Source organism: Lutra lutra, chromosome X (assembly GCF_902655055.1).
Source record: "Lutra lutra chromosome X, mLutLut1.2, whole genome shotgun sequence".
NCBI classification, from domain to species: domain Eukaryota; kingdom Metazoa; phylum Chordata; class Mammalia; order Carnivora; family Mustelidae; genus Lutra; species Lutra lutra.
Window position 1 is genome coordinate 27,532,189 of NC_062296.1, and position 27,052 is coordinate 27,559,240.

At 41.3% G+C, this 27,052-nt stretch overlaps 1 protein-coding gene across 2 annotated transcripts in view; it reads left to right on the top strand.

Moving 5' to 3' along the window:
- Positions 1-1,006: 1,006 nt before the first annotated feature.
- NKAP (NFKB activating protein) overlaps positions 1,007-27,052 on the top strand; it is a 46,559-nt gene continuing 20,513 nt past the window's right edge. The window contains exons 1-9 of one of the 2 annotated variants that reach the window (XR_007124759.1): positions 1,007-1,520; positions 4,243-4,323; positions 15,007-15,077; positions 15,266-15,406; positions 17,487-17,550; positions 19,162-19,271; positions 19,370-19,445; positions 20,432-20,581; positions 24,256-24,394. Coding sequence is in view for 1 of the 2 variants with exons in the window: in XM_047715778.1 (XP_047571734.1) it covers positions 1,135-1,520; positions 4,243-4,323; positions 15,007-15,077; positions 15,266-15,406; positions 17,487-17,550; positions 19,162-19,271; positions 19,370-19,445; positions 20,432-20,581; positions 24,256-24,430 (1,254 nt within the window). In the remaining variant the exon portion in view is untranslated. Of the gene's footprint in view, positions 1,521-4,242; positions 4,324-15,006; positions 15,078-15,265; positions 15,407-17,486; positions 17,551-19,161; positions 19,272-19,369; positions 19,446-20,431; positions 20,582-24,255; positions 24,849-27,052 lie in introns of those variants that run through there. The other variant, XM_047715778.1, reaches the window with a different exon arrangement.

A 27,052-nucleotide genomic window follows, 5' to 3' on the forward strand; every position in this document is an offset into this window, starting at 1 on the left:
AGGGTCCTGGAATCCAGCCCCACATGGGACTCCCTGCTCAGTGGGAAGCCTGCTTCTCCCTCTCCCACTCCCCCTGCTTGTGTTCCCTCTCTCACTGTGTGTCTCTCTGTCAAATAATAAAATCTTTAAAAAATAAAATAAAAGTAGTATAAAATGAACAGAATAGATAACCATTAACCATGTATTGCTGAGCTAGCGTATGATAGGACTAGTCTAAGGGGCTGGACAAGAAGGGGGTTACAAATTCCTTTTGCTGGTGCATATTAGTGGTGATGAATTTCTGGGGAATAAATAAGCAGTTTTCTCTCCGCTGCGAACTTAACTGGCTCAAATTATTAACAAAGAATTTGTGCCCTCTAAGCTAACTGAGCAAAATGGGGCTTAGACATCATATAGCTCACCGCCAATTTCGATAAACCCTCCTTATTTTGTTTGAGAGTAGAAAGAAAAAACTGTGGGGACGCCTGGGTGGCTCCCTTAAGCGACTGCCTCGGCTCAGATCATGATCCCCAGGTCCTGGGTTAGAGCCCCACCTCCAGCTCCTTGCTCAGCGGGGAGCCTGCTTTTTCCTCTGCCTCTGCATACCCCCGTTCCCCCCCACCCGCTCGTGCTAGTGCGCTCTCTCAAATAAATAAAAATCTTTAAAAAAGAAAAGAAAAAGAAAAAATTGTGTGTGGGGAGGTGGGTGTACTCCTACACACAGATATATCTATATATATATCTATATCTATCTATCTAGATGGATAGATATATTTGACTTTGTTATTCACAAGGCCGCTCAGTGAAATGTCTCCTGTAGCCTATCGCCCTTCTCTTCAGGTATTTCAACTCGAGGATAAAAGACACGCTCTCTAAAACCAGTTGAGATTTGAGCAGCCTCACTCGGGACCGGAAGGATGAGTGGATCCGGTTGCTCCACGGACTTCTTTATACCGATACACACATCCCCGTCCCGTGGGCAGGACCACCTAGGTCGGGGGAAGGGATTTGCCGACGTACCCGGAACTGTTACCAAGGTTTCCTGGGGTTCGGGCGGTGGCGCGACGGCGGCTTAGAGACGCGAACCGACCGAGATCTTCCTAGGCTCGCGAGAGCGCCCCCTTCTCTAGCGGCTTAGGGGACCCAGCGGCCGCGATGGCCCCTGTGTCGGGTTCGCGCAGCCCTGAGGGGTCGGCCTCGGGCTCCGGGGGGAAGCGTCGCAGTTCGTCCAGAAGCCCTAAGCCCAGCCGATCCGCCCGCTCCCCGCGGGGCCGTCGCTCGCGCTCGAGATCTCGCTCGCACTCTTGCTCTCGGAATGGTCTCAGCCATCAGCTGGGCAGCTTCGGTCAGGGCTCGCGAAACCAGTCCTACCGTTCCCGCTCGCGGTCCCGCTCCCGGGAGCGGCCCTCGGCGCAGCGGGGCAACACCTTCGCTTCAGCCTCCTCGACCACGTATTATGGCGGCTACTCGCGCCCCTATGGGAGCGACAAGCCATGGCCCAGCCTTCTGGACAAGGAGAGGGAGGAGAGCCTGCGGCAGAAGTGAGTGAGGCGGGCACACCTCTTGCGGGAGCCTACGCGACTTCGCGGTCGGACTTTCGCTTTTCTGCCTCTGCCCAGCGCCCCTTTCTATCCATCCCTTCAGTCCCCCCCACCAAAAAAACGCCTTTTTCCGCCCCTTTCTTCCCTTGGGTTGTCGCTCGTCCTCGGGCCCCTTCTTACCGCGCTCCAGTGTCTCCGCTACTACTTCTGCCTCCTGGCTTGTAGCGGTTCTGTCGGGAGCCTCAGACCTGCCCGAATTACAGTACCCGCTTGCTTGTGTCTTTATTATTTGGAAGCGCGCTGTTATTTCGCACTCGGTTGAGCTCGTGGCCAAGAAGAGACGTATTTTATTGATCACAAAATTAGCAGTGCCTAGCATTTGGTAGGCGTGCCACCGTTGCTTGCTGAATGATCGGACGGATTTGAGGTCACAGGATGTGCACGGTGGAAATGTTTTGGGGCGAGTCGGGAAGGCTGGAGAGGAAGAGTTTAAATCCGAGGGGAGAAAACCTTCTGAGACCAGATGATTGAGCGCGGGAAAAGTGATCTGCCAAACTGTTGATTAAGCTACGTTGAAAAAAGGCCTTGTTAAATGGTCTTAATTCAACTGTGAAAAATGATATTCGCTCTCGGGAATGAATATTGGAGTGGAAAAGTGGGTAGTTTAAGGAGGAGAAAGGAAAAGGGTTATAATTATTGCCATCTAAGTTTTAATATCTAATGCTTGAGTGTTAAATTCTATCAGGCACTGTACTAGGGGCTTTACATGTCCTCTCTCTCTCTCTCTCTTTTTTTTTTTTAAAGATTTTATTTATTGGGGCGCCTGGGTGGCTCAGTGGGTTGAGCCTCTGCCTTCTGCTCAGGTCATGATTTCAGAGTTCTGGGATCGAGCCCCACATCTGGCTCCTTGCTCCGTGGAGAGCCTGCTTCCCCCCTCTCTCTCTGCCTGCCTTTCTGCCTACGTGTGATCTCTCTCTGTCAAATAAATAAAATCTTTTTTTTAAGATTTTTAAAAATCTTTTCTTTCTTTAAAAAATATTTATTTATTTGACAGAGAGAGAGAGTACAAGCAGAGGGAGGAGGAGCAGCAGGCAGAGGGAGAGGGAGAAGCAGGCTCCCCTCTGAGCAAGGAGCTCCATCCCAGGACCCTGGGATCATGACCTGAGAAGAAGGCAGAGGCTTAACCACCTGAGCCATCCAGGCGCCCCTACATATCCCCTGTGTTAGAAAAGAAATTTAAGAGTATCACAGGCATTGAGGGGCAGGTTAGGATTCCAAAGCTGGAAGATGTCCCCATAAATCTTTTTTTCCTAGAATGGGAATAAAGGATAGTGATGAAGAGGACAGGCTCCAGAATTGGACTGCCTTGAGTTTGAAACCAGGCTTTGCTGCCTGATGGTTGTGTGACCTTGAGCAAGTTTCTGAACTTCTCTGAGCTTTATTTTGTAAACATTTAAAAAGGGATAAAGTTGGCGCCAAGCAAGGCTTTTAGAGTTGTGATGATTTAGTTCCTGGAACATAATGAATAGTACTTGAGTGTTAGCCATTAGGCTTCCTGAATAGAAGCAGAAACAATAAAAATAGTACTGAGTTAGGTTGGAGACCTACCTCTCCAAATTAAATTTTTCAGACAGTTACCTCCTAAGCAACCAGCGTCCTACTGGACAATCCTCATCAAAAGATGTCAAAACTTCTTGGATGAAATTTGCATTTGTACATTTAGAAGATGAATAATTTATCTTAAGAGTGCAGATGAATATGGTATGGTGACTAACATAACATTAAAAAAAAAGACAGTGCAGATGAAGCTGGTAGCAGCAGGGATGAGAACTTAACTGTTCTTACAGCCTGTCATTCTTCCCCCTGCATATGGATTCCAGGTTGGGTGGTAAGTATAACCCTTTTAGGCTCTTCAGGTGGGAGACCTGAGTCTAATTCTGCATGATTATAATATCTTTTCTCCTGAATAAAGAAGTAAAAAATTGTGTATTCAAGCAATCAAACCAATTTATTTTGTAAGAGTTTGGTGTGTGTGTGTGTGTGTGTGTGTGTGTGTGTGTGTTTAAACAAATGGAATCAAAGCAGCTAAACTTTGAGGAATTGAGCCTTCTTTCTGTATTTTGTGAGCAAAATTTTTTAAAAATCACAAACATAAATTTTTCCTGTCCTCTGAGAGTAGATAGAGGATATAGTCCTTTTCCAAAAAAGGAACTAAAGGGAAAACAGAGAAAACAAACCCTGTATCTCTTTGAGGACAGTTTTTGTCAAATAAAACTTTTCTTTCATTTTCAGACCTCTCTTTATTTTCTATTTCTAATGCTTCATTTTTACTTTCTGTATTAATTCCTGAGTTTCTGAAAACGGGTTTGACTAAATCAAAAGTAGAGACTGCTCTTTACTCTCATAAATGTGTGTAAAGGAATTTATTTCTAAATATAAAACTGTTTGTGTCACGTATTGCAGAAGATGAAATGAGCAGTTAAGAACTATGTCATACAGGAGGCAGAAGACATGCTCTTGATGGCTTTTTAAGCTGTATTTCTGGCCTGGCCTCAGGCTGTCTGTAGTCTGTACTAAGAACATCAAATTATAATGAGTATTAGCTTATTAATTTAACTTTTAAAAAAGGAAAATAAGACTTAACTGGACTCCTTTGAATTGATTATATATTTGGAAAACAGTTTAGCCATGGAGTTATAATTTATATGCCTATATCTTCTAGGAGATTAAGTGAGAGAGAAAGAATTGGAGAACTGGGAGCTCCTGAAGTATGGGGACTTTCTCCAAAGAATCCAGAACCAGAGTAAGTGATTAAAAAATACTTTGTAAAAATGTAACATTTGTTTAAATCCAAAGATTGTTGTCAAAATTTTTGTTAAATGAACTTTTAAGTACAGCTCACATTTTCTCTTCTTTTTGTGATTTGTGCCATTCTACCCCTTGGAATTTTTTTTTTTTAAGATTTTATTTATTTATTAGACAGAGATCACAAGTAGGCAGAGAGGCAGGCAGAGAGAGAGAGGAAGGGAAGCAGGCTCCCTGCTGAGCAGAGAGCCCGATGCGGGGCTCGATCCCAGGACCCTGGGATCATGACCTGAGCCGAAGGCAGCGGCTTTAACCCACTGAGCCACCCAGGCGCCCCATACCCCTTGGAATTTTAAAAACACTGAACATACCTAACGATTAAAACATGTTGCTAGGGGCGCCTGGGTGGCTCAGTCATTAAGCGGCTGTCTTACGACTCAGGTCATGATCCCGGGGTGCTGGGATCGAGCCCTGCATGGGGCTCCCTACTCAGCGGGAAGCCTGCTTCTCCCTCTCCTGCTCCTCCTGCTTGTGTTCCCTCTCTCGATGTCTTTCTCTCTCTGCGTCAAATGAATAAATAAAATCTTTTAAAAATAAATAAATACAATTTAAAACATGTTGCTAGTGGATTTTAACATATTAATTGTTCTTTCAAAAGATATTTACCTTTAAAGATTTTATTTATTTATTTAACAGAGAGAGAGCACAAGTAGTCAGAACGGCAGGTAGAGGGAGAAGCAGGCTCCCCACTGAGCAGGGAGCCCGACACAGGGCTCGATCCCAGAACCCTGGGATCCTGGGATCATGATCTGAACCAAAGGCAGCCACTTAACCAACTGAGCCACCCAGGCGCCCCTTAATTGTTCTTTTTAAATTGTAATTCATGGTGGTACTAATTTCCTATTCCTAGAAGGGTTCAGTATTAAGACAAATACATTTTTATTATTTTGAGTTGTTTTTTCTCAACCTAATAGTAGAATACGTGTCACATGTTAGCCTTACAAAGGGATTTTTTTTTTTTTTGAGGTACAATTGACAAACAATATGGATGGTAGAGTAGGGTTTTCTTATATATATATCATTTGCAAATAGTGACCATTTTACTTCTTTACCAATTTGGATGCCCTTTATTTTTCTTGTGGCTAGGACTTCAGTAGTGTGCTGAATAAAAGTGGCGAGAATAGGCATCCTTGTCTTGTTCCTGATCTTAGGGTAAAGCTTCCAGCTTTTTACTGTTGAGTGTGATATTAGCTGTGGGTTTGTTATAAATGGCCTTTCTTAAGTTAAGGTATGTTTTCTCTGTATTCACTCTGTTGAGAGTTTATATCTTCTTTGGATGTTGAATTTTGTCAAATGCTGTTTCTGCATCTATTAAGATGATCCTAGAATTTTTATCCTTTATTTTGTTAATGTGGTATATCCACATTGATAGATCTGTGGATATTGAATTATCCTTGCATTTCTGGAATAATTTCTACTTTAGAATGGTATATGATCTTTTTAATGTAGTATAAAATTTGATTTGCTAATATTTTGTTGCAGATTTTTACATCTACATACATCAGGAATATTGTCTTGTAATTTTTTTTATTTGTGGTGTCTTTGGTTTTGGTATCAGGATAATGCTGGCCTCATAGAGTGAACTTGTTCTTCAGTTTTTTGGAATTGTTTAAGAAGTACAGGTCTTAACTCATTAAATATTTGGTAGAATTTACCTGTGAAACCATCTGGTCCTGGAGTTTCTTTTGTTGGGAATTTTTTGATTACTGAGTCAATTTCATTAATAGTAATCAGTCTGTATTGTAATCTTCCTGATTTAGACGATTGTTGTTTCTAGGGATTTATCCATTTCTTCTCAGTTGTTCCATTTGTTGGCATATAATTGTTCTTAGTAGTTGCTTACAGTTTTTTTCTATTTCTGTAGTATTGGGTATAACTCTTCCCTTTCACTTCTGATTTTATTTATATGGGCACTCTCTTTTTTTCTTGATGAATCCAGTTAAAGGTTTTTTTTTTTAAATCAATTTTATCTTTTCAAAGAACTAACTCTTAGTTTCTTTTTTTAAAAGTTACTTATTTAAGAGCAAGTGAGAGAGAGCATGCATGAGCAGGGGCGGGGAGGGTTAGAGGCAAAGGGAGAAGCAGGCTCCCCACTGAGCAGGGAGCCTGATGCAGGACTCCATCCGAGGACCCTGGCATCATGACCTCAGCTGAAGGCGGATGCTTTGCTGACTGAGCCACCCAGGCGCACCCAACTCTTAGTTTCATTGATCTTTTCTGTTGTCTTTTTCGTTTCTCTTACATTTATTTTTCACTCTGATCTTAATTATTTTCTTCCTTTTACTAACTTAGGGCTTTGTTTTTTTCTAGTTCCTTTAGCTGTAATATTAGATTGTTTGAGATTTTTCTTGGTTCTTTAGTTGGGCCTGTGAACTTCCCTCATAGAACTTTTGCTCCATTTGATAGGTTTTGTACTGTTGTGTTTCCATTTTCATTTGTCTCAAGGTACTTTTTCATTTCCTCTTTGATTTCTTCGTTGACCCATTGGTTGGTTGGTTGTTTTTAAAGATTTATTTATTTAAGAGAGAGAGCCACCCAGCCTCAAGTAGGAGGGTCGGAGGGAGAGGGAGAGAGACTCTCAAGCAGACTCCATGCTGAGTGGAGAGCCTGACATGGGGCTTGATCTCATGACACTGAGATCATGACCTGAGTTGAAACCAAGAGTCAGACATTTAACCGACTCTACCACCCAGGCACCCCCATCCATTGGTTGTTTAATTCCATGTTGTTATGCCTTTATGTGTTTGTGTTTTTCTAGTTTTCTTGTAATTGATTTCTAATTTCATACTGTTGTAGTCTGAAAAGATGCTTGATATAGTTTCAGTCTTCTTAAATTTATCAGGACTTGTCTTGTGGCCTAACATGGGATCAGTCCTGGAGCATATTCCATGTGCAGTTGAAAAGAATGTGTATTCTGCTGTTTTTGGATAAAATGTTCTGTGTATATCTGTTAAGTCTATCTGGTCTAATGTGTTGGTCAAGGCTACTGTTTCCTTATTGATTTTCTGTCTGAATGATCTATCCATTCATGTAAGTGGGGTGTTAAGGTCTCTTACTATTATTGTATTACTGTCAATTTCTCCCTTCATGTCTGTTAATACTTGATTTATGTATTAAGGCGCTCCTATGTTGGGTGCATAGGTATTTACAAATGTTATATCCTCTTGTTGGATTGATCCCTTTATCATATATAATGTCCTTCATGTCTTGTTACAGGCTTTGTTTTCTAGAATGTTTTGTATGATATAAGTATTGCTATCCCAGCTTTTTTTTTGTTTTCATTTGCATAGGATATCTTTTTCCATCCCTTCGGTTTTAGTCTCTGTCTGAAGTGAGTCTCTTATAGGCAGCATATTGTTTTTTTTAAACAATTGTTTTGGTTTTGGTTTTTTTTTTTGGTATTTGGTATTTTTTTTTAAATCTGTTCAGCTACTGTGTGTGTTTTGATTGGAGCACTTAGTTTACATTTAAAGTAATTATTGATAAAAAAATTATTGATAAGTATGGACTTGTTGCCATTTTGTTGATTTTTTTTCTGATTTTTTTTTTTTAAGATTTATTTGTCAGAGAGAGAGCACACAAGCGGGGAGCGGCAGGCAGAGGGAGAAGCAGTCTCCCTGCTGAGCAAGGAGCCAGATGTGGGACTTGATCCCGGGATCCTGGGATCTTAACCTGAGCCGGAGGCAGACACTTAAACAGCTGAGCCACCCAGGCACCCTTTCTGTTTTTGGAGGTCTTCTCTGTTCCATTCTTCTCTTGCTCTCTTCCCTTGAGATTTGGTGACTTTCCTTAGTGTTATGTTTGTATTCTTTTATTTTTTGTTTATCTGTTACAGGTATTTGGTCAGTGGTTACCATGAGGTTCATCTATAACATCTTAAGTATATAGCGAACTATTTTAAGTTAATGCCCACTGAAGTTCAGATGCATTCTAAAAACACTACATCCCCCACTGTGTTTTAGGTTTTTGAATCATATTTTACATCTTATTATTTTATGTTTCCATTGACTAATTATTGTGGGTCTGATTTTGCTGCTTTTGTTTTTTAACCTTCATCCTAGCTATGTGGGTGGTTGATTCACTACCTTTACTCTATGTTTACCTTTACCAGTGAGATTTTAACTTTCATGATTTTCCGTTTTTTTAAAGAATTTATTCTTTTTTTTTTTTTTTAAGATTTTATTTATTTATTTGACACACAGAGATCACAAGTAGGCAGAGAGACAGGCAGAGAGAGAGGTGGAGGCAGGCTCCCTGCGGAGCAGAGAGCCCAATGCGGGGCTTGATCCCAAGACTCTGGGATCATGACCTGAGCCGAAGGCAGAGGCTTAATCCACTGAGCCACCCAGGTGCCCCTAAAGAATTTATTCTTAAATAATCTCTACACCCAACATGGAGCTCAAACTCACAACCCCAAGATCAAGAGTCAGGTACTCCACTGACTGAGCCAGCCAGGTGCCCCTCCTTTTATAATTTTCTTAGTTGGTAGTTATGATTTGTCTTTTATACTTAAAATTAAGTCCCTTTAATATTTCTTGTAAGGCTGGTTTGGTATTGATGAGCTCCTTTAGCTTATGATTATCTGAGAAACTCCTTGTTTCTCTTTCGCTTCTGAGAGATAACCTTGCTGTGTAGAATAATCTTGCTTGTAAGTTTTTTCCTTTTAGCACTTCGTGTATATCATGCTGTTCTCTTCTGACCTATAAAGTTTCTGCTGAAAAACCAGCTTATAGATTTAGGGTTCCCTGGTATGCAACTAGTTGTTTTCCTTTTACTGCTTTTAAGATTCTTTATCTCTGTTGACACTTTGATTCTTGGTCTCTTTGGGTTCATCTCATTTGGGGGTGTTTGCTTTCTAGACTTGGATGTCTGTTTCCTTCCCCAGGTTAGGGAATTTTTCAGCTATTATTTTTTCACATAAGCTTTCTGTCCTTTTCTCTCTCTTCTCCTTCTGGGATCCCTATAGTACGACTATTAGTACACTTGATATTACCCCAGAGGTCCCTTAAACTTAACCTCATTTTATTCAGTTTTTTTGCTTTTTGCTGTTCGAATTCAGTGGTTTCTACTATCCTGTCTTCCAGATTGTTAATCTGTTCTTCTGCATCCTGTAATCTGCCGTTGATGCCCTCTATTTTTCATTTCAGTTATTGTGTTCTTTGGCTCTGATTGATTTAAAAAATATTTTCTGTCTCTTTGTTGAAGTTCTTGTTGTGCTCGTCCACTCTTCCATAGAGTTCAGGGAGCAACTTTATGGCCATTAGTTTGAATTCCATCTGGTAGATCTGCGTCTTGTTTAGTTCTTTTTCTGAGGTTTTGTCGTCTTCTTCCACTTGGAACATACTGTCTTGTCTCATTTGCGTCACAGTGTTTGTTCCTGTTTTAGGTAGATTAGCTGTTGTCCCAGACTTGGAGGAGAGCCTTTAGCCAAAGGTGTCTGTGGGGCTCAGTAGCACAAACCCCCCTGGTCACCCAAGCCAGGTAGCCCAGGAGTGTCTCCTACGTAGGGCCATGTGCCCTCTCTTATGGCTGGTCATAATTTGTGTAGACTGGTATAGACTGGTATGTGGGGCTGTTTCCTGGTGCAGCTGTCTGCTAGGCCTGGCTGTGACCTCTTTGTGGATGCTGGTGAGTGGGGCAGGCTTCTGGCCTGTCTGATTGACAGGCCTGGTTGCGACTGTTGTGGGCATGCTGGTGTGTGGGGTCAGCTCTTGACACAGCTGGCTGTAAGGCTTGCTTGTGAGAGGTATGAACACTGCTGAATAGGGCAGGCTTTCAGTGCAGCTGGCTGCAAGGTCCAGCTGCAACTGATGCAGGCACTCTAGCGTGTCGGATTGGGCCTCCAGGGCAGGAGCCCTTGGGTGGAAGGTCTGGTCCTGGCTGAGGATTCCTGCTGGGTATGATGGGTACGGAGCTGCTAGAGAGGAGTGCCAGGCCCCGGGAAGGTGGGTCGGGTGGGGTGAGTCTGCTGGGCTGTGCCAGTACTGCTAGCACAGGAGATGGAGAGCGTCAGAAATGGCACCTGCCAGCGCTGGACCAGCTAGATGTAAGGGAAGTTAAAAGAAAATGGGGCCCACCAATGCTTTTCTCTGGAGAATGTTCAGACAGATCCCTGCTCCTCCACACACACCCTAAACTTAGTCTCTTTGGATCTCTCCTTCACCTCTAACCTAGGTGCTTTTCAAACTAATGCCTCTGCACTGGCGTGCCCTTTAAGAGGGAAGTCTGTTTCCCACTGTCCTTTGGCTCTCCCAGACATAAACCCCACTTGTGTTCAACGCCAGATATTATGGGTGCTTGTCTTTCTGGTACAGGTCCCTCAGGCTATGGAGGCTGATGTGGAACAGAGATCTCTTATTTCTCAGTGAGGGACTCTACAGTTATGATATCCCTTCTGCTGCTGGTCGCCATGCCGAGGATGTGGGTCCTAACCAGACTGTGTCTCTTCTTCTACCTTTGTCAGTGTGGCTTTTTCTTTATATCCTTAGTTGCATATGATCTGTTCTGCTAGTCTTCAGTTCATTCTCAGAGACAGTTCTGTATGTAGTGGTAGGTTTTGGTGTGTCTATGGAAGGAGGTGAGCTCAGGAATTTCCTACTCCACCATGTTGGTACCTTCTCCTGTACTACATTTTCCTCATCTCTACATCCTTCCATAGACATTTGGGTTGTTTTCATGTCTTGGTTATTGTAAGTAATGTGCAGTGAACATGGGAGTACATATATCTTCAAGTTAGTGTTTTTGTTTTCTTTGGATAAATACCCAGAAGTGGAATTGCTGGATCATATGGTTGTTTTATTTTTAGTTTTTAAGGAAGCTCCATACTGTTTTCCATAGTGGCTGCACCAATTTACATTCCCACCTACAGTGTGCAAGGGTTCCCTCTCCCACATCATCACCAACACTTGTTATTTCTTGTCTTTTCAAGTATGGCCATTCTAACAGGTGAGGTGTTATTGATTTTTTTTTTTTAAAAAGATTTTATTTATTTGACAGAGAGATCACAAGTAGGCAGAGAGGCAGGCACAGAGAGAGGAGGAACCAGACTCCCTGCTGAGCAGAGAGCCTGATGCGGGGCTTGATCCCAGGACCCTGAGATCATGACCTGATCTGGAGGCAAAGGCTTAACCCACTGAGCCACCCAGGTGCCCCTCGATTTTTTATTTTGATTTACATTTCCCTGATGATTAGTAATATTGAACATTTTTACATTTACTGGTTACCCATTTATATGTTTTTGGAAAACATCTATTCAGAGCCTCTGCTTTTTTTTTTTTTTTTGAGAGAGCATGTGTGCGTGAGGTGGAGGTTGGGGGGGCAGAGGAAGAGCGAGAATCTTAAGTAGGCTTCACACTCAGCACGGAGCTCAAAGCAGACTTGGTCTCACAACTCTGGGATCATGACCTGAGCCAAAATCAAGAGTTGGATGCTTAACTGACGGAGCCACCCATGTGCCCCTGTTACCTTTGTTCTTTTTTTTTTTTTAAGTTTTTATTTATTTATTTGACAGAGCTCACAAGCAGGCAGAGAGGCAGGCGGGGGTGGGGGGGAAGCAGGCTCCCCACTGAGTGGAGATTCTGTTATGGGGCTCAATCCCAGGATGCCAAGATCATGACCTGAGCCGAAGGCAGACGCTTAACCCACCAAGCCACACAGGTGCCCCTGTTACCTTTGTTCTTTCCAGGAAATCTAAAAACCAGGGCACCTGGGTGGCTCAGTCAGTTAAACATCTGCCTTCCGGTTCAGGTCATGATCCCAGGGTCTTGGGCTCGAGCCCTGCGTCAGGCTCCCTGCTCAGCAGGAGAGTCTGCTTCTCCCCTTCCCTCTACCACTTACCCCATTTGTGCTGTCTCTCTCGCTCACTCTCTCAAACAGATAAATAAAATCTTTTTTAAAAAAATGTGAAAACCTGGGACGCCTGGGTGGCTCGGTTGGTTGAGCGGCTGCCTTCGGCTCAGGTCATGATCCCAGCGTCCTGGGATCGAGTCCCACATCGGGCTCCTTGCTCATCAGGGAGCCTGCTTCTCCCTCTGCCTCTGCCTGCCATTCTGTCTGCCTGTGCTTGCTCTCTCTCCCTCTCTCTGACAAATAAATAAAATCTTTAAAAAAAAAAAAAAAAAAAATGTGAAAACCATTGCACAACTCCCACGAGGAGGTGAGGGAGCTAACTGCCTATGTTTTCTTCTAGGTAAATTTTTGTTTTCAAGTCTTTAGTCCATTTTGAGTTAATTTATGTGTATGGTTTAAGATAGTGGCTCAGGGCCATTCTTCTGTATGTGGCTGTCTAGTTCTCCTGGCACCATTTAATAAAGAGGCTGTTCTTACTGTATATTCATTAGTACTTTGTCATAGATTAATTGCCCATATATGCATGGGTTTATTTGTGGGCTTTCTAGTCTGTTCCCACAGGGATTTTAAAAAAATGAATATACCAATACAGTTTTGTTTAGGTTTCTTTTTTTTTTTAAGATTTTCTTTTTGGGCACCTTGGTGGCTCAGTGGGTTAAGCTCTGCCTTCGGCTCAGGTCATGATCCCGGGATCCTGGGATCGAGTCCCGAATCGGGCTTTCTGCTCAGCAGGGAGCCTGTTTCCCTTCCTCTCTCTCTGCCTGTCTCTCTGCCTGCTTGTGATCTCTCTCTGTCAATTAAATAAATAAAAATCTTTAAAAAAAAAAGATTTTCTTTTTAAATAATCTCTATGCCCAGCATGGGCCTCAGACTTACAGCCCCACAACCAAGAGTCTCAAGCTCCACCAGCTGAGCCAGTCAGGTGCTCCTGGTTAGTTTTCATGTATTAAATAGTATCTGACAGCCTAATTCTTTTTTTTTCTTTTCTTTTTTCCCTTTGGTGCTGTTCCTAAGGTTCTTCTTCCCTCTCCTCTATTTCTAAGTCTACTTTGAGTTGAAACAATGTGCTTGACAGGTATACTTGTGTTTTATGACAGGGTGATAGCATTATTATTTGAAACTTGTTCTTATAGATACCGTCGAAAATGATCAAAGAATCTGAACTAAAAGAGTTGGAAGGAACACTACAAATAATTTTCCGGGCAATACCTAAATTACTTCAGATGTGGTCTTCAGATTAAGACTATATGATATGAAAATTCCTCTTCTAAACTATTTTTATAAGATTCATTTATTTTTTTATTTATTTTTTTATTTTTTAAATTTTTTTAATTTTTTTTAAAGATTTTATTTATTTATTTGACAGAGAGAGATCACAAGTAGACAGAGAGGCAGGCAGAGAGAGAGAGAGAGGGAAGCAGGCTCCCTGCTGAGCAGAGAACCCGATGCGGGACTCGATCCCAGGACCCTTAGATCATGACCTGAGCCGAAGGCAGTGGCTTAACCCACTGAGCCACCCAGGCGCCCTCATTTATTTTTTTAATATATTATTTAAAGATTTTATTTATTTATTCATTTTTTAAAAGATTTTATCCATTCTTTTTTTAATTTTTTTTAAAGATTTTATTTATTCATTTGACAGACAGAGATCACAAGTAGGCAGAGAGGCAGGCAGAGAGAGAGAGGAAGAAGCAGGCTCCCTGCTGAGCAGAGAGCCTAACGCGGCGCTTGATCCCAGGATCCTGGGGTCATGACCCGAGCTGAAGGCAGGGGCTTTAACCCACTGAGCCACCCAGGCGCCCCTTATCCATTCATTTGACAGAGATCACAAGTAGGCAGAGAGGCAGGCAGAGAGAGGGGGTGAAGCAGGCTCCCCGCCAAGCAGAGAGCCCGATTCGGGGCTTGATCCCAGGACCCTGAAATCATGACCTGAGCTGAAGGCAGAGGCTCAACCCACTGAGCCACCCAGGCGCCCCTTATTTATTTATTCATGAGAGAGAGAGAAGTAGGGTACTTGAAAAGCAGAGAGCCGAACGTGGGACTCTATCCCAGGACTCTAGAATCATGACTTGAGCCAAAGGCAGACCCCCAACTGACTGAGCCACCCAGGCGCCCCAAAGATTTATTTATTTTAAGAGAGAGAACAAATGGGTCAGAGGGAGAGGGAGCAGACCCCCCGCTGAGCACAGAGCTGGATGTGGGGCTCAGTCCCAGGACCCTGAGGTCATGACCTGAGCCAAAACCAAGATTTGGCCGTTCAGCTGCCTGAGCCACCCAGGCTCCCCATCCTCTTCTAAACGATTATAGAATTTTAATAGTACTCATTTTCAGAATTATCTATAATAGAATGAAATCTGCTTATATTGTAGTGTGTTAGGTTCTTCTTGCTCTGGGGACAGAACGGTTGCTGCTCTACCGTATGTCCTTTATACGCATATAATAAAATGTAGTCTTCTTTGGTCTTCCTGTCTCTAGTTTTTTCATCTTTCCTTACATTCATCTGTGGCTTCTGAAAATTAAATCTTACATGTTGCTTTCAGTTTGAATAGTGTTTTGTGAACGCTAAAGCATGCAAATGTAAATGATTATTATGTTATTTTGAAGGTGGTAGACTCTTGAACTGTACCTTTACAAAGTCATTCCAGTGTTTGCTTTTGATGGTTCTTGGACAACCGGTGTCATTACTGAAATTTTTTTGATTCTGTATTTTTATACTCCATGATTCACGGTTTATCAGTTTTCTGATTCTTACAACCGTCTTCTTTAAATTCAGCTCTGATGAACACACACCAGTGGAGGACGATGAGCCAAAGAAAAGCACCAGTTCAGCTTCTACTTCAGAAGGTATTTTTTTAACTACTACAGAGCTGCTGTATTGAGAAGTTGAAAAAAAAGTTTATAGTCAAACAGTAGACTTTGCTTTTACAAATCAAGTTGCCCGTCATCTGTTCTTTTTCAGTATTTCAGATACAGTAAAATTGATAATCGTAATACTTGCCTAGAAGTTAATTTTATATCTGTACTTCATGTAGAAGAAAAGAAGAAGAAGAAGAAGTCTAATCATTCGAAAGAGAGGTCCAAGAAAAAGAGAAAGAAGAAATCCTCTAAAAGAAAACGCAAGAAGTACTCTGATGACAGCGACAGTGACTCTGACTCTGACTCAGACTCCAGTGGTAAGAAGGCGGCATCACTCTGCAGGCCTGGCTTCAAAACTCGTTTTCCTTCGTAGAACTGATTGCAGAGGAAGGTTAAGGACAGTGGCCGAGAGGTGTTGAGCACTGGCTGTCTCGGTGCCAGGAGCCCCGCTAAGCGCTGGCTGTTCTCAGTGCTGCTCAGTCCACACGTGCCTCCAGACTGCATCTTAGAGATGGGGAAATGGGGCTCAGAGCAGGTTGCGACACCGCACTCAGGCTCACACAGCTGAGATCCAGACCCGAGCGCTGTGACCCCAGATGGGTGGTGTCTAGCCGTACAAGGCACGTCGTGGCAGCAAACCGAACCGAGGCGGGGTCGGGCCGGGAGACGTGTGGCAGCAAAGCCAGCCCCATGGGGCTGCGTCAGGCCCGGGGAGCAGCTCTCTTGTGTCGTCCTCACACTCAGGGGGCACCTCTGTGCCATTTTCCAAAAGGCACACCTCAGAGGACCCCCTGCCGGCTGGCAGCTGATTTATGGAGGACACCCCCACCCCCCGTGGCGTGGTGCCTCCCAGAAAGCCCCCTTTTTGTGCCTTCTGGCTGATGGTTGACAGGATGATTGACCCCCCCCCCCCCCCGCCTCTGGGGACATTGCATAAAGGTGTCTCTTCCCCTGATGTCACTGGGGTTTCCTGGCTCCTGTTGTTACTTTTCTTCCTCACTGCTGGGAGAGTGAACTACCTTTTATTTTTAAAAAAGATTTATTTATTTTAGAGAGAGTGTGCAGGTGTGCAGGTGGGAGGGAGGGCCCGACAGAGAGAATCTGGAGCTGACCTCCCCACTGACCATGGAGCCTGACCCAGGGCTGGATCCCGCTGCCCATGAAATCGTGACCTGAGCTGAAATGAGGAGGCAGCCGCTTAGCCGACTGGGCCACCCAGGTGCCCCGATGAACTTTCTGAGAGCTCAGATGTGAGCACATCTGTCGCTACTTAAAAATCCTTCAGCAGCTCTCTGTCGTCTTCAGGGTGAATTTGGGACCCTGATTGATCCCTCTCTGATCACACATACCCTGTCCCTTTTGCAGCATCCTCTTAGCCTGAGAACGACAGTCTCCTCGGTCTTCCATGTTCTTTCTCTTGCTTCTGTGACTTGATACAGAGTCCATCGGCCTGCAGTGCCAGTCTCTCCCTGCGGGCGGCCTGGCTTACTCTCCTCAACAGTGGGCATGCAGTACTTTTGTAATAAAACCGATTTTAAAGAGAACTAGCTTGGGGCACCTGGGTTGCTCATCAATGAAGCAAGCGTCTGCCTGCGGCTCAGGTCATGATCCTGGGGTTCTGGGATCGAGCCCCACGTTGGGCTCCCTGCTCAGTGGGGTGTCTGCTTCTCCCTCTCCCTCTACCCTTCCCTGCTGCTCTGTGCTTGCTTGCTCTGTTGTGCTGTCTCTCTCTCACTCAAATAATTTTTAAAAATCTTAAAAAAGAACTAGCTTAAGAGTCACCATTCCTTAAATACCGTCCCCAAACCAGCCTGATAATGAGACTTCTCTGTATGCCCAGAGCACCCCATGCTTCCCTGTATCACTCTGGATTCTGTTTATCTCTTACTTCTGTCTCCTCTGTTAGACTGAGCTCCTAGAAGGCATGTCCCTGGCCCCAAATACATAGGGTTTTTTTCTTTTTTTCATCGTGAAAATGCTTAAAACATTATAAAGTAAGGAGGTTAGTATTATACTATATATCACTTAGATTTTAACAATCTTTAGTATTTTGACATTTGCTTTAAATATCTTTTTTTTCTGAGATATTCAAAATAGATTAGCAATATCACACTGTCACCCTAAAGATTTCTGTGTCCATTTCTAAAAAATAAGGACATTTCCTGCTTACCCATACTATTATCTCACCCAATATACTCTGTATCACTGAAGACTTAGTATAACTTTAATTTCTGTGTCCCTGGCGCCTAGTACATACCCTGATTAGTAGCAATAAATGTTTGAATTGGTTAATTTCTCTGTAACAACAAATAGGCCAGCAGTAGGATATTTACTCAAAATTACTGGGGTTTTAAAATTAAACTTTTGTTTTTAATTAAAATCTGCTTTAATTTCCAGATGAAGATACAAAAAGAAGAGCAAAGAAAGCCAAGAAAAAGGAAAAGAAGAAGAAACATAGATCGTTAGTTTTCTTTTAAATTTTTATTTTGGAAAAGTTAAAATATATATAAAATTACATAAGACAAAGTAATAAGTAAATAATGATTAATAAAATAGTGTAATGATCCCCTGTGTAACCATCACCCAGCTTAATAATTTCAACTCTTGGACAATCTCCACTGCCCCCCCATTATTTCAAAACCAATTCCAGAGATCATTTTGTCCATAAACCAGCATGTTTCTCTAAAAGATCGGCATTCTTTTTAAGAAATCATAACTACAATACTGTTATCATGCCTAAGATATTTAGCAACAATTCCTCAATTCTCAGCAGGTTTTTATATAGTTCATTTAAATCTGGATCCAAATAATGCCCATAAATTATGATTGGTTGGTATGTCTCCTATAGCTCTTTAAATTAGTTGGTTTCCCTTCCATTTTTGTTCTTGCAGTTTATTTGTTAAAGAAACCATTTACGTATAGAGTTTCCCGCAGTATAGATTTTGATGGTTATATTTAATTTTTTATTTCTTTATTTTTAAAGATTTTTTTTTAAGTTATCTGTACACCTAATATGGGGCTTGAACTCAGGACCCCAGGAGCAAGAGTTATGTGCTCTACTGTCTGAGCCAGCCAAACATTCCTGACTGTATTTTTTTTAAAGATTTTATTTATTTATTTGACACAGAGAGTGATCACAAGTAGGCAGAGAGGCAGACAGAGAGGGGGGGAAGCAGGCTCCCTGCTGAGCAGAGAGCCCAGTGTGGGGCTCAATCCTAGGACCCTGAGATCATGACCTGAGCCGAAGGCAGAGGCTTTAACCCCCTGAGCCACCCAGGCGCCCCTCCTGACTGTATTTTTATGGTGTGGTTTTAACATGGTCTTTGTCTTGTATGTTTCCTATGTATTGATAGTAAGGTCTAGAGACTTGATGAGGCTCAGATTTGAGTCTTTGGCGCGTGTGCTGCGCAGGTGGTGCTGTGTACTTCGTCAGGAGGCAGTTAATGTCTGGTCGTCTCCGTTTGTCATATTAACAGCCATGGATGGTTATTGCCTAGATCCCTTATTTCATTAGGGGTTGCAGAGTTGTGATAGTCTAATTCTGGCTTTCTTTTCTTTTTTTTTTTTTTTTTTCCTTTCTGGCTTGCTCTCTTCATTTATTGGGTAGAATAATTCTATAAGAGAAACCTATCCTCGTCAACTGTTTGGTTACTCTGAAGTACAGTTTGTATAGGGAAGGCAGGATAATTTCTTTTTAACTTTTTTTGTTTTATGAGTTTTCAAAATAATGAGTTGGACTTTTTTTCGTATTGTTATGAACCCATGGATTCAAACATATTTGATGTATTTTAACCCATTACACTTCAAATTATTGATGCTCAAATTGGTAAGAGCTGTTTTTTAAACTGCTTTATTATCTTTCTGAAACATGAGAACTATTTCATTGTCCCCTTGAGAGATCTTTTTTAGTAGTGAAACATGATTTGGTTAAATAAGTTGAAATCTTTTAATTAAAATTCTGCTCTAAAAATTGTAATCAGCTGAGAACTTAAATCACTTTCATTGCCTTAAAAAATGAGAGTCCCTTTAATGTGGGACTATTAAGTGTATTTATATCAAATTATAATTATAGGAAGAAATACAAGAAAAAGAAGTCTAAGAAGAATAGAAAAGATTCCAGTGATTCAAGCTCTAAAGATTCCCAGGAAGAGTTTCTGGAGAATCCCTGGAAGGATCGATCAAGTAGGTTCTTCTGGTAGACTTTGATTCACGACAGATAAAACATTAAATTTAAATGATTAGTCAAAATGTGAATCTGTGTCTGAACCTCTTTCCTGCAGAGCCTGAAGAACCCTCAGACTTAATTGGCCCAGAGGCTCCAAAAACACTTGCCTCTCAGGATGATAAACCTTTGAAGTAAGTAACAGTGTATTTAAAATATCTAAAGTTCCTTCCTAAAAGTACAGCCCTAACTTGCCTTTCCAACTGTATCCCCCTGTACGCCCTTATTTACATGCCAGCTTCCAGCTGAGCTGAACCAGGACTTCCCTGTATCGACTGTGCACTTTCCCACATTGTACCTTGTTCACCTTATGTCTTCCCCCAGCATGCCCTCACTTCTTTGCCTTGCCCTTATTTCCTTGCTATTCCCAATTTCTTCCTGTTAAAATCCTTACCATCTTTCAAAGCTCTTTTCAAAAGGAGGGGTCATGTGCTGATTCCCAGGACCTTCCCTCCACAAATAGATGGGATTCCTACCCTTCTCTAATCCTCTAGTCCTCACAGTATTTTCTGTTTCTTTCGAGAGTGTCTTATATGTTCTACCTTGTGTTGTAGTTATGTCCCCATCAGTATATAAATTCCATAAGAACAGAGATCATTTTTGTGTTACAAGCTTTGAGTTTAATAGGTATTATAGATGCAGTGAATGAATTGAAGGAAGGGATGGTAGTTTTTAAAGTCCTCCCGAGTGAAAGTTAATAGGTAATTGTTACTGTATAGCATTATTACTCGTTACAACTCTAAAAAGTATGTTAATTTGAGATATATTATTTCTCTTTTTCTTTCTTGAAGGGAAAAAGGAATTCACTGGAGGCAGAAACCATAAAGGCAGTGCCCATAGGGATATATCGATCCATAATTGTAAACCATGAATCTAGACTCACTCACATCAGTTCTTTTGTTCCTCCAAAGCATGTCTGTATTCCTGGGTTCGTTATGCAGATCAGAGTGCAATGTTCACTAATTAAAGTAATTCACATTGGGCTTCCCAGGATGCTCCCATTCAGCAGCCATCATTTGTGCTGTTTTCTGAGAGAAAATCTTCTTGTGCTCTCTTTAGATGATGAGCTTTTTATAATGGTGAGCTTTTTATAATGAACCTTTTCTGAATTACGTTGTAGCTATGGCCATGCGCTGTTACCTGGTGAGGGCGCAGCTATGGCTGAATATGTGAAAGCGGGGAAACGTATCCCAAGAAGAGGTGAAATTGGCTTGACGAGTGAAGAAATTGCATCATTTGAATGTTCGGGTTATGTAATGAGTGGTAGCAGGTAAGTTATTGGCATCGAGGTTGGTTTCCACGATGAGCTTTTCCTTTCTCACTACCAGAATTATATTTTGGCAATTGATTTTCATTAAGTGATCATTCCTAATGAAAAGTAGGGTATAAATTTTGATTTAATATTGGTTTTACTGATACAAACATGGTTGGCTAGAATTCCATGTGTAGCTCAGCCTCAAAACCAGCGGTCTCTCCCAACTTCAGAGAATCGGTCTTTCTGCTGTCCTGTCCTAGTTTGTATTTTGGTACTTAACAGTTTATCTTCTGGAGGATATAGTTAATTCAGTTATTTATCACTGCCCCATAAGGAATATGGCATTCTGGTAGTAGGAAATCATTTTCATGAGACAGTGTTTCCTGTTTTCGGAGTTTGCCTCTAGTTCTCTGTAGAGGCAGAGAATATGGACTCTAATTCTCTGTGGACTCTGAGAATGAAGAGCAGGAAAGGATTATGACAGCATGGGGAAATGAATATAAAATTGTGGAGGAGAAAGCAAAGTACCAGGAAGAATGAGGAGAGTAAACGAATAGGACATCAGTACAAAGATCAAACTGAATTTTGGATTTTTTAAAACTTTATAAATTATTTAAAGTAAGTGAGTATTTTAAAATAAAGTTGGAAGCAGGTATTTGCAAAACCCCTGAAGCGCCTCCAGAATGTCGGGATTTGGAGGACCAGCACAGTAAGACAAAACAAAATGAGGGCTGCCTGGGTGGCTCAGATGGTGAAGCGTCCGCCTTCAGCTCAGGTCATGATCCTGGGGTCCTGGGATCGAGCCCTGTGTCTGGCTCTCTGCTCAGTGCTCTCCCTCTGCCATTCCCTCCACTTGTGCTTTCTGGCTCTATCTCTCTGTCAAATAAATAAAATCTTAAAAGGTAAAAAGAAATGAGAGTCATAGGCATTGGAAAGGAGGATATAACTCATTTTTTGTGAGTGATTTTTTTTTTTTTACATAGAAAATCCTAAGGAACCTTCAGATGATTCTGAATAATAGGAGGGTTTAATGGTTGGATATAAGGTTAATACATGAAAATCAGTTGCATTTCTGTGTACCAGGAAATGGTTAGAAATGTAATTAAATAAAAAGGAAGCAACATTTATAATAGTATCAGAGAATATGAAGGATTTAGGAATAGATCTTAACAAGAAATGTCCAAGACCTCTACAGGGAAAACTAGAAAACATTAAGAGACATTAAAGGGGCGCCTGTGTGGTTCAGTTGGTTAAGTGTCTGACTTTTGGTTTCAGGACAGGTCATGACCTCAGGGTTGTGAGATTGAGCCCCGTGTCGGGCTCCACACTCAGCAGGGAGTCTGCCTGAGATTCGTGCCCTCTCCCTCTGGCCCTTCTCCATTCACCCTCTCTCTGTCTCTCAAATAAATATTTTTTAAAAAAAGAGAGCCATTACTGAACGCATAAGTGGAGAGATACCATGTTCATGCAGGAAGACAGTTATAAAGTCAGTTCTCCCCAAATTGGTCTGTATATAGTGTAGTTCCAATCAGACTCACAGAAGAGCTTTTTGTGAAACTTAAGGTGGTTTTGGGCTTTTCTAAAGATTTTATTTATTTATTTGACAGAGAGCGAGCATAAGCAGGGGGAGCAGCAAAGGGAGAGGGAGAAGCAGACTCTCTGTGGAGCAGGGAGCCCGATGTGGGACTTGGTCTCAGGACTCTGGGATCATGATCTGAACTGAAGGCAGATGCTTAACTGAGCCATCCAGGTGCCCCAATAAGATGGTTCTAAAATTTATGTTAGACTAGAGGGCCAAGAATAACCCTGTCACCTTTGAAGAAGGACAGGAAGATAAGATTTGGCCTACCACGTATGAAGGCTTACTATGAAGCTTACAGAACTTTAGAAAGTATAGGAGAACAAATGACTTGTTCAGTGGGATAAAATACAAAGCTCGGGCAGAGCTACATGTGTGAACTTAGTTGTATGAAAGAGATGGCATGTCAGATCACTGGGGAAGGAAGGAACTCTGCAGTAAATGGAGCAGGACAAAACTGGTTATCTGTTTGGAGAAATGAAAGTAGAACCCTACATGGCCATATTTAAAAACCAGTGCTACTACGGGTGCCTGGCTGGCTCACTAAACCATGCCATCACGGGGTTGTGAGCTCAAGGCCCACACTGAGTGGAGCCTACTTAAAAAAAATTTTTTTAATTAAAAAAAATAATAATAAAAAATAACTTTAACACTCTTAGTTTAACGTATAAGTAGATATCTAATAGATCTTGGGGTAAGAAAGTGTTTCTTAAGGAAGAATCCCAAAAAATGTACTTATCATAAAATAGTGATAATTTGCCTAAGTTAAAAGAAACAACTTTTGTTTATCAGAAGACATCTAAATTAAAAAGACAAGTTTTAAGCCAGGATAGGATTTTAAAACTGATAATTAGTATTGAGTGTAAAGAATACATACAAAAACCCAAAGGAAAAATGGGAAAAGGACACAAACATTTGTTAGAAGAAAAAAAATTTATGGCCTACACATACATAAAAAAATGTTTGTTATCATTGGAAATGGAAATCAAGAACATGCTAAAATACCATTTTACATTTATCCGATGGACAAAAGTTCAGAATTCTAACAATACCAAGCATTGGAGAAGATGTAAATCTACAGGATCTCTTAAATACTGCTAGTGGTGATATAAATTGGTACGACGACTCTGGAAAACAGTCTGACATCATCTTGAAAAGTAGAGCGTTTGTAAGCTTTATGTCCCAGCAGCTCTGTTCCTAGATACCCAAGAGGAACTCTTTCCTGTGTACTAGGAGACACGTACATAGATGTTTTACAACGTTGTTCACATAGCACTTGATGTTCTAAACAAACCCCTCTATTCACTGTATAGTGAGCAACCTGAAGTACAGTGTCCTCTCCTTGTCTTTCCGTCCTGCTGCTCCCCCACTGTCACACTAATCTTGAATGAGTTTCCCCTCTTTTCCTTACTCCACTTTCTCTATTTTTCTAGACATAGGTCAAGCCTTATATCAAACTGACTTTGTAGGATTGGGTTACATATACCTAAAAGAGTTTCATGGAGTTTTCCCTCTAATTTAGCAGACCCTTTGAAGATAATGTCGTAGTTTCCCTCTGCCCCCTATACTCCTGATTTGGCCTTTGTGATAAATCTCTTCTTTGAGCTGCTACTGGATTCTGAGGAAGTTAAATCCACTCACAAAACTCATCAAAAAATTCTATTACGGTATTAGACCTAGTCCTTTTGGTTGTACAATAAATTAGAACCATGAGGAACTTCTACCTGATTGATGACAACTTAAACCTTTCTTCTGTCCTACTGTCAATTCCCCAAAGGCAAATTCCACATAGCACATAGGAAATTTAATAATTTGCTAGTTTCTGGTTGTTTTAGTAGAAACAACAGAACTAGACTTATGACCTTGGTGTTTGAAATTAATAACATTCATGATGTTGACAGAACAATAGATCATTATTTGAATACTGGAAATGAATCAGAGCACACGTTGGCAGATAAAATGCATGCTCTTTTGAAAATTCAGCCCATTACCAAAACAATTTCTATTTATCAGTTCTTTAAATAGACCACTCTGTATTAAGAAGGGTAAGTGCAGAAGTACTATGAGAATAATTACTGAGAAATTAAGCCAAAAATAAAATTATCTGCAGGCATCGCCGAATGGAGGCCGTGCGACTGCGGAAAGAGAACCAGATCTATAGTGCTGATGAGAAGAGAGCCCTGGCGTCCTTTAACCAAGAAGAGAGGCGAAAGAGAGAAAACAAGATTTTGGCCAGTTTTCGAGAGATGGTATACAGAAAAACTAAAGGGAAAGATGACAAATAGGCATTTTCTGATTGTTCAGCAGACATTTTTAACAAAAAAGTCTGGGTTCCATATATACATACAAAAAGATTACTATGATCTGAAAAAGCTTTATAGTGCTCCTGTGCCTTCTATTAAACTCTTTCAGTCCTTCAATAAAAAGCTGCTTATTGATATAATTTTAGCAAGTTCTTTGGGTTATTTTTGGATTGACCATAATAACTTTCTGGTTTAAAAATCCAAATTACAAATAAAATCATACTGTACTTGGGGAGGTGGCATTGAGAGAAAGTGTCAGTAAGATCAGAAACTCTCAAATCATGGGACAGTGCTCCTATTAGCTCTATGTGATGCCCGTCCCCCACCCCCACCCCCACTGAACTGGTGGGAAGTCATCATTCCTCTCTGTTGAATGTGTTACAAATGGACTTGATAGAAACATACAGGAGTCCACTTTTGTTAACAAGTTGAAGGCATTGCTGAAAAAAGCAAATCTGGAATTTGAAAATCGACTTGTATAATATATAGTCTGCCCTGGAAGTATTGTATTTTGGTTTTAGTCCCTACCTCTACCCCAAATCCAACAAACAAGCCAAAAAGACTAACCCACAGACTTACTGAGTTGAAAATGTGAATGTTAGTGTTTTAAGTTCTTAAAATTTTGAGTTCTTAAAAATGTTTCTTCAAATATAAAATACTGGGAGGTGTACAGTTGTGCCAATATAAGTACATTATCCATCTAAGTTATGGATTTGAATACTGAAAATAAATGGGAGTCAACTATGGTTAGGAGTTTTAATAAGGAAAAATATACTGAAGCATTGGTTTTAATTTAGTTTTGTAAGGATGAAGTTAAAGTGATATTAAATATATTTTAACTGTGCTTTATGTAATAAGCATATTTCATTTTAAACATTGTTAAACGTTTCGGTTTACTTTTTACATCTGTCATTTGGTTTAACTTTTTATAGAACTCCTCACTTTATCACTTTTTTTATGGCTGCTATTGACTTTTAAGTTTTGGAGAAATGGGACTAGCAGTTCGTGATCTTTTTTTTCCTATTATTTTGTTCAATTTGAGTTGTTAGGTGAAGGGAAAGGGGACAGTGGAAGCTTTGGCTGTTCCTGTTAAGGTTGTTTGAGCTGTGTTGTTATGTATCTAGAGTAAGTCTAAATTACCTAGGGGATGGGGAAGTTCTAACTCTGTGGTTATAAAACGTCCCCTCTCTTTGTAATAGTTTAAGGTGTTTTTTCCCCTGAGTTTTAAAATAAGGCAGTCATATTTCAAAGCATAGATAAGAAGTTTTACTATTTAACATGTGTTCTAGGAAAGTGTCTGCCTTTAACCCACAGCTGAGGAACTAAACCACTTGGCGTGTAACAACATTTATGACCCCTGAATCTGAAGTGATTTCTGTTTGTCATCGTTGCTGCCTAACCTGATAAATATCTTGTTTCCAAAAGGTAAAAGGAAGCTAGATTCCAAATTTATGAGTTATAATCCATCTACTCCCTGCATAATAAAACCTAAATTTATAATCCTTATTTAAGAATTTTGTTCTCTAAGAACATTATTTTTTGTTATTGGCTCCTAGAGACTGAATGAGTTTGCACTCTTATTTTCAGTAGGCAAAGCTGTTTAAGTGGAACAACTCTGTGATAGAGGATTATTGTGGGTTTTTATTGGATTTTCCTGTGTCCTCCACAGAGTAGATATTCAGTAACTGAAAGAAAGCATATTGATGTATTTCAGAACTTTGTCATTTCTTTCATCAGGGTTTGTTCAGGAAAGATCTGCCAAAGAACAGCTTCAGTAGCATGTTCTTTGGCAAAGAGGAGGGTAGAATAAAAGGACTGAAAGTATTTTATTTTGAGCTCATGAGAGTTACTGCTTCAGACTGCGTTGAGTCATCTGAGCCATAAGCCCAATAGGGGACGTGTTGTATTTGAAATGTATGTTTTGTTCTTCAGGAAGACTTATCTAGTTTTCCACCTCCTTGCCTGTTGTTCTGATAAGATTTTCCCTTCTTTTATGTTTATTGCACAAATGTAACAGTTAAAGAAGAAAAATTACCCACAGTCTTACCACAGTTGTCTTTAGTATTCTGTGTTCCCTTCCAGTGCTTGTCTGCATAAATATGTATTCTGACATGCCTGTAAGTAATCACCCACAATGTAATCTTGTCTTTGGTGTTTTAAACCTTTACAGTCAGGCAAGACAAGCCTCCCAGGGATGGTAGGAACAAGTGGTGATCTGGTGTGAGGACGGAAGGAAAGAGGACCAGAAATAAGTGAGGGTGGCAGTCAGCCCTTCCCTGTTTGATTGCCGCCTGTCAGGAAGCCGCCCCGCTGCCGTCACAGCTGTGATGCTGTGTGGTGCACAGCACACCCGGTGGCGGTGTGGGAGTGTACTGGCTAACCATGAGGCTTACGTCACCCTGCGTGAAGGGGTCTGTGAGTGGGCAAATCTTTAGACTGGCTCTATTACGAGCGGCAGAACTGTCACCACCATTTCCTTTTCCCCAGTTATGCCCATTAAAGAGGAGTGTCTACTAGAGAATCAGGCTCAGATGGGGGGATAAGCAGCCAAGGACCACTCTCAGTTTTTACCCTGACAGGGGAATTTTAGCAAATCTCTCAACT